General features: G+C 42.1%; 1 protein-coding gene across 1 annotated transcript in view; it reads left to right on the plus strand.

The window, feature by feature from the left end:
* The window catches only part of LOC307270018 (interleukin-1 receptor accessory protein-like 1), a gene marked incomplete at both ends in the record, with an annotated part of 209,324 nt that extends 194,046 nt beyond the window's left edge, over nucleotides 1–15,278 (plus strand). The window contains 4 exons of the mRNA XM_080053146.1: nucleotides 3,358–3,504; nucleotides 9,542–9,712; nucleotides 12,070–12,114; nucleotides 14,548–15,278. Coding sequence (XP_079909272.1) covers nucleotides 3,358–3,504; nucleotides 9,542–9,712; nucleotides 12,070–12,114; nucleotides 14,548–15,278 — 1,094 coding nt within the window. The remainder of the gene's footprint in view (nucleotides 1–3,357; nucleotides 3,505–9,541; nucleotides 9,713–12,069; nucleotides 12,115–14,547) is intronic.
* Between the last annotated feature and the right edge of the window lie 558 nt (nucleotides 15,279–15,836).

A 15,836-nucleotide genomic window follows, 5' to 3' on the forward strand; every position in this document is an offset into this window, starting at 1 on the left:
CACGTCTACTTGAAATGGACCGGTGTTTTTTTTTATTTTGCTGCATCCGTGGTGTGATGCATTGCGAGGGCCACTCAAGTATTCTTTTTAAGCTTTGAAAACGTCACAACACCTGAGTTTGTTCGTCTCAGTGGCAGCATCCATCAGGATATGTCTTCACTTGTTTGTAAAGTTCACATGGAGGTGCGTATACTTATTTCCACTTTTTGTACAACTTCTCCTGGTCTTTATGGCAAAAAAAACCTGTATATCAGTAGCAAACAAATCCTTGGATTATTATTTTTTTTTTTTCAAACAGCGGCAGCAGCTAGGATATTATATTTTTTTCCTCCCTTGACATGGAAGAAAGAGAGAGAGAGAGAGAAAGAGAGAGAGAAAGAGAGCGAGAAAGTGGGTGATGAATTGCCCTGATGCCGCGTGGCTCCATCAAAACCAGCCTTTCGAGTCGTCGGGTCGGGAGCTAATTTGTCTTAATCCGTCCCACTGCAGTGCCGCTACAATATGGATGCCAGGCCGGAGAAGAATTGGCCTCCTCCGCTGTAATCTCTGCTGCTGCATTGAGGAGCAGCTGGCTCTTAATATACTGTCCAGCTATCTAAGGACAGAAGCAGTCTGCTCACTGAGGCAAGAGGGCCGAGCGGAGGTGGGGAGGATCCAGCTTACTCGCAGTGCTTATCAGAGCGCAACACCTCTCTCAGAAAAGTAAACTAGTTAATGTAATGTCACTTTTAACAGTGACAATGCACAAAATCAACATTAACCTTGTTTAAGGCAAGGAGAGATTTAATTGTTCAAGGTTTTAGCAATGTGCTACAATGATATAAAATCATAGGATTAAACATTAAAAAGATTACAACATGCAATGATATATATACACAGGGTCAAACATAAAAAAGATTGCCAAAATATCCTTATCCAACTCAAGCTACAACATTGTATTAGTGTGTGCCGGTTTGCTGTGTGAGTTGCCAATGTTTTGTCAGACGCCAGAAAGTTTGAAAATCATTAATGGTTATTAGCTCTGTTGGGAGACTGTTCCATTTTTTTATGGCTACAAAAGAGAAGGACAGCTTATCAGAAATGGTTTTGCATTTTGGAATTCTGTAGTCCAAGAAACGAGAAGAGGTATGTAAACCTGTGTTCACAGTGCCCTGAGTTTGTTTGCCCTTTTGTTTGCGGATGTGCTTGTCCGTCCGTTTGTAAGTTGGGCTGAAGTGAAGGTCGTGCACACAGACAGGCGCGATGAAGCGGCACGGGCCACGCTCGTTGGCTCCTCCGGAAACATCATCCCTCATCATGGGAGCTGTCTGCCTGATGGCCACCGCACTGGAATGGGCAGTGCACACTCCGCCGAGGTTAAACGTGCAACTGTGATGGATGGTGATGCACGCGAGTCCTGTCTCTCCGTGTGTGTGTGTGTGTGTGCGTGCGTGTTTGCGTGTGTGTGTGTGTGTGTGTGTGTGTGTGTGTGTGTGTGTGTGTGTGTGACCCTTTTACTGTTGTCCATTTGTCAGCCAATGAGGGCTGACCATCCCGATTTTCTGAGGTGCAGCCTAGAGGAAATGTTGAACTGCAAAAGATGGAGTGACATCCGACTGGGGGGGGAAGAGAAAAAAAAGACAAAGCAAACGTCTTGGTTCTTCAAGGCAAGTTACTAGACCGTGGTAGCGTAATGTTTGGAGTCCATTGTAAAATATCACCTTTCATCCCCCTGAATTAGGCTACTCCACTAGCCCGGCCTCATCTGGCTATGTCTGACCTTTCTGGACCTTTCCTAAAACACTACAAGTAACACAATTTAGAAAAATGCGTTGTGTTAAAACTGAAATATCAAGAGTGAAGTCCTGCAGTTGGTTGAGGTTAGCAGTGATGCTTTTCGTGGGTTAACGTCAAGCTACAGTGGTGACGGATGGCGTGGAGAGTGGACCGTTTCGATCTGTCGACAAACACGCGCTTCAGCTAACAGCCAGGCGCCTTTTCCTCGCCTCTGCAACTGCACACCCATGTAACCCGTCTTCATAAGCGTGCCGGTCCGATCTGTCACATGCTATTGTCGCACCGGTTGCCTCCAATGTGATTTTTTTTTATTACCCAATCAAGTCGGGAAGCAGTAAGTGACAGGTAGAGAAGTGGTTGCGCTTTCATTCCAGTTAAGAGTTATGTGTCATCTGGATGTAATCCAGTCACACTGAAAATATAAGCAATATGAAACGATGGAGATTGGAGAGGAAAAGCAGTGGAAACATTATACAAACACAGACTGAGTGAACACAGCCGCAGGATAAGAGCCTTATACAGACAAATATGCAGGTAAAAGTTGTTTCAAAGTTTTAACCTTAACTAGTGCAACTTTTCTAACCCATCATGAATTGTTTCACACGTATTTATATGCTGCGGTTAGATTTTGCCCAAGGTGTACTCTGATGTTTCGGCCCCTGTGGATTGAGGTTCGACTCGAATATAGGTAGAAGCAACAGAAATAAGTCGCAAGAACTTTAGAATCCGAGAAGAGAATAAAAAGTCTCCAGACATCAAAAGTCTGTACTAAGACTAGAAAAAGCACATTCAGATGGTAAATGTGACATTAGAAAAGGGCCATCTTTCACACTATTTAACCAAACTTAAGTGCCAATACATGTAATGATTTTTAAGGGCTGGCCTTTTCTGAAATTCTCAACAACAAAAAAACTAGAAATAGATCATCATGAATAATGAACATCTGACATTCTGCAGTGTACATGGATAATGGATGACTGGAGAGAGGTCTGTCACGACGTGATAAAACTACAGGGTTGTGCTGATACCAGACTTTCCCAATAAAAAAAGGGAATTGATTGTTAACCAATGCACTGATCAATCTCTGGCTCACCCAACAAGTGGAGAGACATAAACTAAGGCAAATGAGAAGCACCTATCTTGCAAATTCCAGGGACATCTACTCTTACAATCAATGGTGAGACATAAGACTGGCAGGCATTTAGAGTTCCACCTAGAGCTTTTGGGACAGGAGAATTGTACATCCTAAAAGCTAACTTTATGGGATGGGTAAATCATCTTGTGCCCCTTTAAAGTTAGAGTGCGTAATTTTTACAAACCGGTGTCACCCCCCTGACATTGGCGCAGCTACTGCTAAGAAATAACCTGGACGTACAGCAGAAGGAATAAGATCCATGCGCGATCACCAAAGGCTTACCTCGAGTAGATGGTCCAACAGTGTTGTTGTTGTTGTTATTACTCAGAATTCCTCATGGGGGGGATACAAGTTACACACTATAGCTTTAACGATTCAGTTTGATTTCTTAGTTTCTCCTCAACAAGTCATTCAAATCTCTCCTCTTTCTTTCTTTGCCATATTAGCGGAGCTGATGTATACGGTGGAGCTGGCTGGAGGTCTGGGAGCCATCCTGCTGCTGCTCATCTGTCTTGTGACACTATACAAGTGCTACAGGATCCAGCTCATGCTCTGCTACAGGAACCACTTTGGCAGCGAGGATATAGATGGAGGTAAGATTAGATAAGGCGCAAGACATACTTCACTTGACGCCGCTATATAATAGTCCCAACACAATCTTTGACAGGCCCAGTGTTTGCTGTTTAGAGGATGGTTTCTGAAAGCGCCTTCCACTGCTGTGAATGCATCTTCTCTTTCCTCAGCCCGAATCAAATCCCAAACCTGAGCCGTAACAGTGCTGCTCTGCTCTTCATGCATATGTAAAGTTATTCAAAAAGCACCTGGGCTATTTTCTCACATCTGGTATTATTTTATGTAAATAAATATGCATCTGTTTTTATCAGTACAAATGACACAGAAAATAGGATCCCATCGTTCCTGACTCAGAAATTCTGTTGTCAATATCAGAGGCGTCTTCTCAGCTTCTCTATTTCCAAAGTGTATGCAAAATATTCTATAAACTGTCCCCTAAACCAGCAGGAAAACCCCTCGCCAATCTTTGATGTGGTTCCTTTTCTTGTCATATTTGAATCCCTCTAAAAACGAATCAAAAGCCAGCCCTGTAAAAAAGAAAAAAATTTCATGCTGGTTGCTGTCTCCTGAAATCACAATGCATGACTACATTTCAGGTTACCTCTGGCTGTGTTTCAGAACCCCCTATAGGCAGTGTTTCCGAATTTAACTTTATAAGAATATGCGCCCCCCCCCTGATCACTTAAAAACTGTGAATAAAGTAGTTGCTGGTGAAGTACTTTGTGTTTCAATGTAACTTTTTCCTCTTGTGAATTATTCCAGAGGTTAACCAGGCAAAGAGCAATGTGAACACATTCCACCTGGCAGTCTTTGTCAAGCCCTAATATGCGTATGTGTGAATGCTGTACTGTTCTTCTGAAAACGCGCCGCTCTGTTGATCGCATTTTGTCACACTGTTTGCATTCTTGTACAAAGTGAAATAGACTTTCCAGTTGGCAAATGCCTTGGCTCTGCGTATTCCACCCGAACAAGCTACCTGTTTTAATTATTGTGAGCATCTTGCTACAGGCATCAGTGAATGGATGAGGAGGCAGGATGAACGTAGTGTGGGAACTGGAAACAAAACTGGTGTTAATAAACAGCCTAGGCTCTGTAAACTGGCATGCAAATGTAAATGTAAAAGGACCCTACCATAGCTAGCAACATGCCCCTTTACAGAGTCTAGGCTGTGTTTTAACACTGTATATTTTTACAGCACACACACAGTATGGATAGGTAGTGGATCATGAGGAGATATTCACTGATGTTGACAAAGTGATTTTGACAACAAGCATTCTCCAAAGTTGCTGACTCCAACTTTAAGTTAGTAGAGGTGGCCTTGTGATTCAGCACGTGTACATACAGTATGTGTCTATTGTTGACGGTTCTCTACGTGTCTGCATGACAACTGTGCAATAGTTCAAGGATAATATAATCTGTTGAGCACTCTATAAAGCAAATCAAAACTCAGTACCTGTGCCAGACAAAAACAATAACTCTGAGGCCCCATCAGCCAAAGTAAGAGAAGAAAAAAAAAGATCCTCTGATTGGGCCTGGTGGATGAGTCTTGGCTTGGGAATGCATCAAACTGAGACACGGAGCAAGTTTTAATTTGATTTCCCTGTAATGAGTCTCCCAAGTACCAGCGCAGCAGTGAATTCAGGGGGAATGAGATTAGTTTGGAGAGGCTGAGAGGGGACTGTACACAGCGAGAGAGAGTTCTGAGCCTTTTAAGGTAAAAAAAAAAAAAAAAAAAAAAAAAAAAACATTCCGTAAACTGCTCCTCTCCTCATCCTCCTCCAGCTCTGCTAAACTGTGATGGCTGATACATCTGACATTTCAATCAGAAGTCATTGCCTCTGTCTGTGTGGGGCGCTTTGCCCTAATGGATGGCCCAGAGGCAGTTGTGTAGAATAAGGGAAGAAGAATGAAAACAGGTTGGGGCCTTGAACTGAATGCCACACTGCCACCAACATGGTCTCCTTTAATTGTGTCACCCGGGTGAGTGCTTGAAGAGAGAAACAGTTTTTCAATTTGTTCACCAGTAAAAGGGGATCAGGTTCAATAAGACACCGCACGCTGCCTCCGGAGCTCTCGAGAGACCGCTGATACTTTCCTCTACGCCACAGTCGATTAGATCACTTCACTGCCATGGCTGTGGGCACGCACACACTCACACCTGCACCTCAGAAGTCATATCTGACTTCTAACAACAGTGGCTAGCGAAGGATAAGGCATTTAAATGAAATAGTAACTATCAATAAATTATATTAACGTTTGGTGTCATACTAAGCTTTTACAAAAATCTTATTGAAAATAAATGTTCCTAAATATTATAAAACCCAGTTTAAAAAAAAATAAGTTTGTTTACTGTCCGTTTGACAGGACTCCATGGCAACAGTCATTGTTTTTATATAACGTTTGGGCAGAGAACTGCCGTGATTGGTTCAAAATACTTACTTCTAGTCATAAGAAACCGCCTCATTTCTGTGAAGTTTATCAAACTTAAATGACAATATATTTCATTCCGATTGATAAATATGCCCAACTTTTTTCAGACGCTAACTATCAAATAACTCCCATAATAAACTAGTTAGAAAGATTGTGTGGATTTGGGTTTACAGAGGCTTTAATACAAGCAAAAGTGGAAAGGGTTTCCAGTTGAGTGGCAACAAAACATTTGCCAGACCCATCTATGGTAGCCTGGCAGGGAGGGAGTATAGCTGCATGTTAGACATAGTCGCACACACACATTCTTCATTAATAAAGCCCTTAAGTCAGTGTCTCAGATGCACCCGGATTTTTTTCTGCACACACTGCCAAGAGAGGGCTTGTGTTTCATTGTGGCCACTTGAAGAACTAATTGAGCGCCTGCCTCCCTCTCCTGCCAGATGTAAAAGTGTATAAGCTCTATGTAACAATAGGAGGGACTGTCAGCTATTTGTCAGCAGTGCAATTTAGTTAAAGACCACTCAGTTGTCACATTGTGTGGGTGTCAGTGGAATCAATAATAGGCTTCACGATGACAACAGCCGAGCAAGCTTGTCGAGGAGGGAGGGAACTCATCAACACTCACGCCATAAATACCAATGGCAGTGTTGTCAGCGCCAGCGTGGAATTATGAGGCTCCGTCTGTGTGCAGTGTAGTTTGGTGATACCGAGGATGAATAGTTTTCCCATCGCACAGCAAGTGTAACGCATACCGTTTGCAGATGAAAAATGTATAGGTATACCTGATGAAATAGCACATCCAGTGGTGTGTTGATTGTCGACAGTGATTTTGTCAGACACAAAATTACACTAATAGTAATTGGTGCCAAAGGACATGTAGTTCTTTCTAGAAAAAAATCTTGGAATTTGTTAGGAAAATACAGACCAGGAATTACGGTTATTTTTGGGCTGTAGTTTGTGATACTGATGTATTGTGTGTATTTTATTTTAGTGTTTATTTTGACTAGTACACATTATCACTAAGTGTATGTGAGAACATTTTTAAATATGATGACCACAAAGCACAGAGAACCATATGTATGCAAGCAAAGTAAAAAGCCGAAAACGAAACCTTTTTTAAAACTACATTGAAACAGTGCATCCCACCAAGCGCTGTCTACTTTGTACCGTCTGAGGCAAAGCAATATTCTTCTGGCTATATTAAATTATGTAAAACAAAATGATATGTGTATAAAGAAAATGTATTTAAAAAAGGGCTCAGCTACTAATTAGCAGTCGTCTTCATGTGGGCTTTTGTAGCGTCACAGATAATAGGTGTTACGTTCCAATCTACTCCCCATTAAATGTAATGGAGCCCAGAGATATCCCAGAGATTACGCCTACAACTCTCTTCATGCCGCTCTCAACTCCAGGTTCAAGAGTTTACAATCTAACTGTACACACACACACACACACACACACACACACACACACACACATACCAGTCACCGGGAGTGACTCCTCAAGGTGCAATAGAAGGGTCATTCCGCCTTCCAGATTTACCTTCTTTCTCTCCCCAACTCTCTCTCTCTCTCTCACTGCAGACGAGTGAAACAGCTCCTCTAAAATAGCCCTTGATCTGCCTACACAGTGTACACTTAAAAAGCTGCAAGAGAAAAACAGAGGGAGATTTATTCCACTGTGAAGTAGAGTATAAGCCTCAGAGTTAACCATAGTAAGTGATTATGAGGTTACATTTCAATTATTTTTTACATGTCCCTGGTGTTGTAAAGTGAATTGCACGTTATAAAAAAACGAGTTGGATTCATTACATGGTGTCATGTAAGAGTGGTGAGCATTTGCCAGATATCGAGATATACCCACTGGGAAGTGAGTCGATCTTGTTCTGACAGTCTCATATACCAGAGAGAGAGAGAGAGAGAGAGAGAGAGAAAAGGGAAAAGGGAACTGAGAATTGATCCCAATACCCCTCCTCTTGAACCAACTTCCTCGTCCCATCGTCGGCTGCCTGCTTCTCCCATGGTTTAGCTTAGCATTTGACCTGGCTGGAGTCTCATTGGTTTTGCCTGCAGTGGGTCACTATCTGATTTGTACCATAATAACTGTAGTCATAACTAGCAGATTTCAAGCGTTATGATTTTAAAGGGTAAGATGACCAAAACGACCCTCTAATCCTTATTCTTTCCGAACTATTGATTTTTGATCTTTGTTATCATTTGCCAATGAAACAATTAAATGTATCTTCAGGGATGAGTGAAATATCTATAGATATGTCTATTGATCGATCGATCGATCTGGGATGGAGGCAAACTTTTTATTCAAGTACTTCCACACCAAACTGGGAAAAAGTGGAAACATATTAAATTGACCCTTTAAAGGTGGAGTCAACAATACACATCAGCCTAGGCTTTGTAAAGGGGCATGTTGACAGCTACTGAGCTACCCTTTGTACCATACCCTTTCTTTACATACTATTTTACAGAGCCTAGGCTGTGTATTAACCCTGGACAGTCAAGGACAATTCACTGGAACTGGTGAAAGGGCTTGGTTGTCAGTCAGCTTCGAGCACTATATTGGAGTTGGGGCTATTACTGCCGGGGACCAAAAGTTCTCTGAACCTCCATTCCTGTTGTAGTCAGAGTATGTGTGATATCTCTTCAATGTATTCCATTTCCATCCCCTTTGAGTCACTACACTGAAGTGCCGAAGCTCCAGAAGAAATATTAAAGTCTTCCCTCACTCCCCACTCTCCGCCTCTCCACTCAGTCCTTTTTAAATCTGTCATCAATCAGAGCTTTCATGTGGGTGAAGCAGCCATGCCATGTGTCTTACCCAGCAGGCAGTATGGGGCATTTAGCTCAGGCTGGAGTCTAATTTGTTTTGCCTGCAGTGGGGCAAAGTAGCTATCAAGGTAACATTATTCGTGGTGCTGTAATGAAAAGCACTCAGATGGGCCGAGGTGCCCAGAGGTCAGTGTAATAGAGACGTCATGTCTCAATGAAGTCTCCCAGTGAATGAATAGCTCTCTGTACACCATGGTTGTGAGTATCAGGGGGTATAGCAGTGCAGAACTTTGCTGACGATAGCAGGAAATGTAATGTTCAAATCATAAAAGATGTACGTATTTAATTGAAGCAAAGTGGTTTTGGGAGCTTTTTATGAAGTAACGCAAGTGTTCAATGGAACAAGACTTGCTGAGAGGAAGGTTTTATTTTCCCTCTCTCTTTCTCTCTGCACCTGCTGGATAGAAAGGATTATCAAACTAAACTCAAGGGTCTGGTTTTTTTATGTTAGAGCCCAGACACTTAGGAACTCTATGCCAGACTAAATTCATTACTATTTTTTAAATCGCTTCTCAAAACTTTTTTTATTTTGCTAAGCGTTTAGAAAAGTTTGACCTGTGGTTTTATGTCCTCTGATTTTTTATGATATTATACCGTTTCTGGGCTTAGGCCTTGTCTTCCTGTCGTAACACTTTGTGACAGTGTTAAGAAAGGGCGGCTATAACTAATAAAAAAAGTGTCAAATAAATGGTTTGAAGGATATGAGGACTACAAAGATGGCTAACACACATTGCCTGGTGCTTAACAGGAGATGATATTTGACCCATCTCCCCTCTACCTGCAGATAACAAGGACTATGACGCGTACCTGTCCTACACCAAAGTGGACCCAGACCAGTGGAGCCAGGAGACCCGGGAGGAGGAGCGCTTTGCCCTGGAGATTCTCCCCGACGTGCTGGAGAAGCATTATGGGTATAAACTCTTCATTCCAGACAGGGACTTGATCCCCACAGGAAGTAAGCTCTCTCTCTCACGGCGATTGTCTCGTTGTGTTTCCAATGTCTTGTCGCTTTGGTGTTGCTCGTGTTGCCCGTTGTCGTCAGTGCAGTGGTGCTGTTGCCTTGTTTGTGGTTTCTGCTGTGATGCATTTGTGTTGTGGCATAACTAGACACGTAAGACCATCATTCTTCTAATCACCGCGTTGAACTCAAGCGGATCAGTTTGCTTAAAGGTGGCATCTAGAGGTTCTCCAGTTTAATGTTTGTGAGAAATAGCACTAAATGACTAAGGTAACCATATTCCATTACAAACACAGACTTTTCACAGAGATTGACAACCAGGCATTGGTATTGCAGGGTGTAGTTCTGTAAGGGGGAAAATTGAATGCATATTTGATTTCAATAATAATACAGCTAAATATTGAGGCAGCTGTATCACCTAAACACCATGTGTTCAGATTGAGATTGTGTGAAGACTAGTTAGCAAGGCAGCAGAGAAGAACAGAGAACAACACTTGTTAACTTAAATGTTAGCATATAGCCTAAAAGTAATGGGAAAATATTTTAATTAGATAGCTAATTGTAAAGAACGGTTATTGGAAAAGCGTTTGGAGTGGATAAATGGAACAAAAAACATTAAAAATATTGCACGAGCATCCACAAGATGAGTTTAGCAATTCGACTAGTTTGTCTGATGGAGAGGGTGTGTCTGACAAAAAGTTGAAAAACCAATGCTCACAGCACATTCTAACAATGTTTCGACTTCCAGAAAACCTGCCATTCATGTGACTATTCACCTTTAGGTCATAATAAGAATCTTTTTGGCTCTTTGAAGTATCTCGGTGTTCTTAGCAGCACCTCTGAAGAAGCCCTCGAGTTGAGTTTGTTATTTAATGGTCTCCCCCTGCAGTAGGGTTTTTTGAGGACGACACAGTATCTGAAAGCTCCATTCATCTGAGGAATTTGTGGCCGATAACGCATTAAAGTACACTAAAACACCAAGTGGAAATTGTCATTTTTAGGCTGTACAATTGGAAAAGATTAATCGATAAATCATACGTGATTGAAAATAACTGAATTGCTAACAGCCTTACCTGAGGTAGAAAATAAATAAGTCCTGTACTCTGGAGGTTTTTCCTTTATCCTAAGTTATACTGCTACTGCACTACATTTTAGCAGGGATATCGGAACACCTTGTAAACCACATGTATTTGATAATTATGGCCACAAGTTACCATGCAGGCATTCTTCTAAATGAAATAACCCAGAAGTAAAGAATGTAATATCTGCTCTACCTCTAACTGTGCTAACTACCTGCAGCCGGTAGCCTACCAATAAATTATACTCCCTCGCTTAAAAAAAAACTCTGGCTAGTGTCGACAATGCACTTTAAACACTTGAGCACATAAAGAACCGACTATGTAAAGCTTGTGGGAGAACTAACAGCCTATATTACATATGCAGCATAATTGGCGGTAAGAGGCCAGCCCTATTATTACAGTCTATGGTCCTGATCCAGCTCCATACACACTGCGCCTTTGCATGCTGCTGCGTTCTGATGTCAGCCGTACACTGAAAAAGCTCTTCATGCATGTTTATTAATGCATGTTTTGCCACAGTATATTTCTAATGGAGCGTCTCACCATGCCCTGTGCTTATCTTTGATTAACACATCACACAGATGAGTTTGATAATGTCATTATGTTATTAGCCTCCATTTGAATCCCTGCATCTGCCTGTCTACCCGCACATGCCGCCATTACTAATTATGTTCCACTCCAGTGGCATTTTGCCAAGGTTATAAATGGAATCCCCTGCTGTAATTATGTGCTCGATGCGCACTGATGTAATATGAGGAAGATGGCATAAAAAGGCAAGGATTGAGAAGAATCAAAAAATCTGTCTCCCTGTTTCCTGGCTTGGTGGCACAGCTTCACGGCTTTATTGTGTGGATGTATAAACATTAGTTCCCATTGGGACAACAGTCGATATAGTAATCCACAGCTGTAGATAGACACACTTTGGCCGCTTGGGGTTGCCTTCTCCCACAGTATGCTGGATTATTTGTAACATCTCAACACTTTATAGTTCTTCTATATTAAGTGTACATTCAGTATATTCTGATACGGTATATGGCAGCAAAAGCACAACTCCTTCCACCAAAAGAAAAAGGCTTTTTGCTTTTTTATGCTACATGTCCCATATTAAACTGGAATAAACTGCTCAGCGCCATTATTGTCTCACAATCGAGGACAAAGAGTGGTGAAACACAGTTTATGCCTGGGCCACGTCCCCACATTGACACAACTGTTTTTTGAGATGCTTCTCTGCAAATCGTTTGATCAACCTTTTTGAATGTAAATATCTATGTTTAGGTTTCACCAATGATCATTTCCAGGATGACACAAGACTACTTAGAGGTACTTTTTTTTCCTACTAATGTAGATTTGTAACTGCAGATTGTCTGATCTAATCAGTAATCAGAAAATGATGTTGGTATAATTTTTTTAAAAGTTCAACTTTGTAAGGGTCCTATTACTGCATTAATGAAATATTTATTAACCTTTTGTAAAGTTTTTTTGGTGCACGGAATTAGCTGCATGGCGGTTACTGCTTCAAAACTATTCCCAGACCCAAATCTATTCCAAATGTATTATTGTGTCTAAACTTTATAGGTACACATAGACCCAGAGAACCAGACATTTCCTTCTTTAACTACTTTCCTCCGAGACATAAAATTCTGGAATCCGGTGTAAGCACAACCTATAAAAAATCTTATCAAGACACAATCGGGATAAGAGAGGCATGAGTTGTGAGTCGGGTTGGGGAAACAAAGTAAATTGTTGAAGTCTGTTATGCAGTGGTTTAAGAAGAGTCCGTACTCAAATGTAACTGCTTACTGATAGTGCCAGCCACTAAATTTGATATCACAAGCTCCCTGAAAATGGTTTTATGCTCATGTTTTTCGTTGTTCTTTGTTTGTATGTTTGATATCTATTACATGACATTGCTGAATAGTAAAGTAACATTGTGTAATATAGCAAATAGCTTTAGTCAACTTCTTTCCTTAGGGTACTTCCTTGCCATCACTGACCTTCCTAGGCTGCTTTCACACCTACCTCGTTCGGTCTGGATTTTCTGACTTTTCTGTGGCTCCTAACCAAAATGAAATGAATCGATCAATTAAAATGACTTCTATTATTATTATATTATTAATTCAGAATTGTAAATACGGTCAGACAACGTTGTTAAAAAGAAAACTGGAAAAATGTGTTGCATTTGAAGATAATCTTGAGTAGCGTGCTTGAAGTTGGTGCTGCTAGTAGTAATGCCCTAATAATATTTCTATAATGGCAATGAAATGAATCTGTTCATTCATTGATTTAAACTGATGAAGGCTACCCACCCAACTGGCAGCATGCCAACATCAGACGCACAGCCATCCACAAACCAATCAATGTCCACTTTAGGAAAATGACTTAGCTATGTCATGGAATTCAAACTTTCATCTCACTTGATTTGATTAGTTGTCCCAATGGGCTCTTACCCGAACAGATTTTTGAGAGCGTGGTAACGGTGATTTTTTTGCCTCATGTAATTTAGCGTTGATTTCTGAACTTTGAGTGTGACGCTTGTGAGGTCTCTGAAAGGAATGAATGTTAATCTATAAAGCTATAAAGTGTTACCAAGGCAGCACCCCTAGAGACTCAGATTCACTTACAGCTTTGTCAATTCAGAACGTGAAATGAAACTACGACTCACTAATTGTATGGTATCCATTCATCCATTCCTGTTTGTTTTATTCACCATAAGAATTCTTTATTTTTTTGCCTGATTGGTTTGACCTAGACCTAACAGGCTCAAACCCTACAGGTATTGTGGCCAATTATGGCATGAGCAGGACCAATTACCAAACAGGAAAAAGTTAGACTTGTCATGTTGAAGTGAGGACGCAACTTTTAAATCCAAGTTTATCCGGTCCCTCATTGTGTGGCCTCGGGCATAGCGTGACATAAAAGACGAGGTGTATTCTGGATGGACAGGAGATGTGGCATTTGAATACCAGCAAGATATTATTTGCTCTCTCACACACACACACACACACACACACACACACACACACTCAGTATCTCGCAATCTCTTCACTTAAAGAGAGGGAGGAAGGAATATAGAAACACACACACACATACACAGACAAAAGGGTCTTTGATTGGAAAGTGAAGCCCGGTAAATGCCGTCTAGTTGCCACTCTGTCTTTGTCTCTGCCAAGAAAGGTTTAAAGCAGGTATCAGCTGCACACACACACACACACACACACACACACACAAACACACACACACACCCTCTCACTTCATCACAAAAGTACACACTGCTGAGCTACTGGTTATAGACAAGAACTGTTATAACCGCAAACTCACACTTATTTTATCTTCAGGTTATCAGAGTAGATCCACACAGATATCGTGCTTGAATATATAGAAACTGTAGATTTTAGAATTCATACAATATTAAATCAGCCAAGTTAAAAAAAGAAAAAATCTAATTCACATGACTTTGTATGAACCCAATTGGATTTGGTTGTTGGAAACTTTGATGAAAGGAAGCAGTTTGGTAAGCAGTCGCTATGAGGCCAAGAGAGTTCTTCAAAAAGCTGTTATGATGTATTTTCTTTGATACTTTCATCACCCATTAGCTCCCTGTACTTTCATGCATAATTAAAGTTATCTGGGAAATAAATAAAAGCGTACACAAGTATTGAAGCAAATAGGTCATACAGACAGAACATATTATAATATAGACATTTGTTTTGCTTATGTTATCTATATACCCTCTATCTCTGTCCGTCCATACAGCGTACATCGAGGATGTGGCGCGCTGTGTGGACCAGAGCAAGCGTCTCATCATCGTGATGACGCCCAGCTACGTGGTGCGGAGGGGCTGGAGTATCTTTGAGCTGGAGACGCGGCTGCGCAACATGCTGATGACGGGCGAGATCAAGGTCATTCTGATCGAGTGTGCTGAGCTGCGCGGCATCATGAACTACCAGGAGGTGGAGGCCCTCAAACACACCATCAAGACGCTGACGGTCATCAAGTGGCGCGGGCCCTCCAGCAACAAGCTCAACTCCAAGTTCTGGAAGCAGCTGCTCTACGAGATGCCCTTCAAGCACACGGAGCCCCTCAGCATCTCCCACGAGCAGGTGCTGGATGTCAGCGAGCAGGGCCCCTTCAGCCAGCTGCAGACCGTCTCTGCCATCTCCATGGCGGCGGCCACCTCCACCGCCATGGCCACGGCGCACCCCGACCTGCGCTCCACCTTCCACAACTCCTGCCACACCCAGATGAGGCAGAAACACTATTACCGTAGCTATGACTACGAGCTCCCGCCCGGCGGCACGCTCCCGCCGCTCGCCACCCTGGGCAACCAGCACACCTACTGCAACATCCCCATGACAACGCTCATCAACGGACAGCGGCCGCAGTCCAAGTCGCCTCGGCAACAGAGCATGGAAGAGGCCCATGGCAACAACGCCATGCTGCCGCTGTTGCCCAGGGAGACCAGTATATCCAGCGTCATCTGGTGACAGAGACGGTGCCGGGCGGGATGGGGATAGACCGTTGACTAGACTAATAGATCTATATGATGTCCGTCAAAGGGAGGGACTCACCACTGGCACTTGGACCTTGAATGCACCGCAGCCAGATCCAGTTGGAGCTGAATGCCACTAAGCTATTTGCCGCTCGAATTTGCACCAGGACACACCGCAGATGTGGGGGGGAGGGAGGGGTCACACCAGACACATTAGTGGATGGAGCTGGTGAAACATTTTTGTTTAGTTTTTTGGTCCAAAAAGAGCTTTTATTGAAACTGAACAAAAAATGAAGCAAGGAGAACTTTTTGTATGCCTGTATACACACTCGCTTAACACAAGCCAACACCTATGATCATTTACCCAGAAATGTGGAAGAATACAGGGTCCTGTACATAAGTTTTTCTAATTCTTTGTAGCATCAGTGTTTGGGACTTGTTTCTTGTTTATGTTTTTAACATCAGTTTGGACTCTTTTTCTTTTTTTAGTTTAGTTTATTTTGTTAGAGTTTGTGAAAAAGTGAAGCAATGGCCTGTGACGATGTTTCGATTA

This window comes from Ammodytes marinus (genome assembly GCF_949987685.1).
Source record: "Ammodytes marinus genome assembly, chromosome: 24".
In the NCBI taxonomy this organism is placed as follows: domain Eukaryota; kingdom Metazoa; phylum Chordata; class Actinopteri; order Uranoscopiformes; family Ammodytidae; genus Ammodytes; species Ammodytes marinus.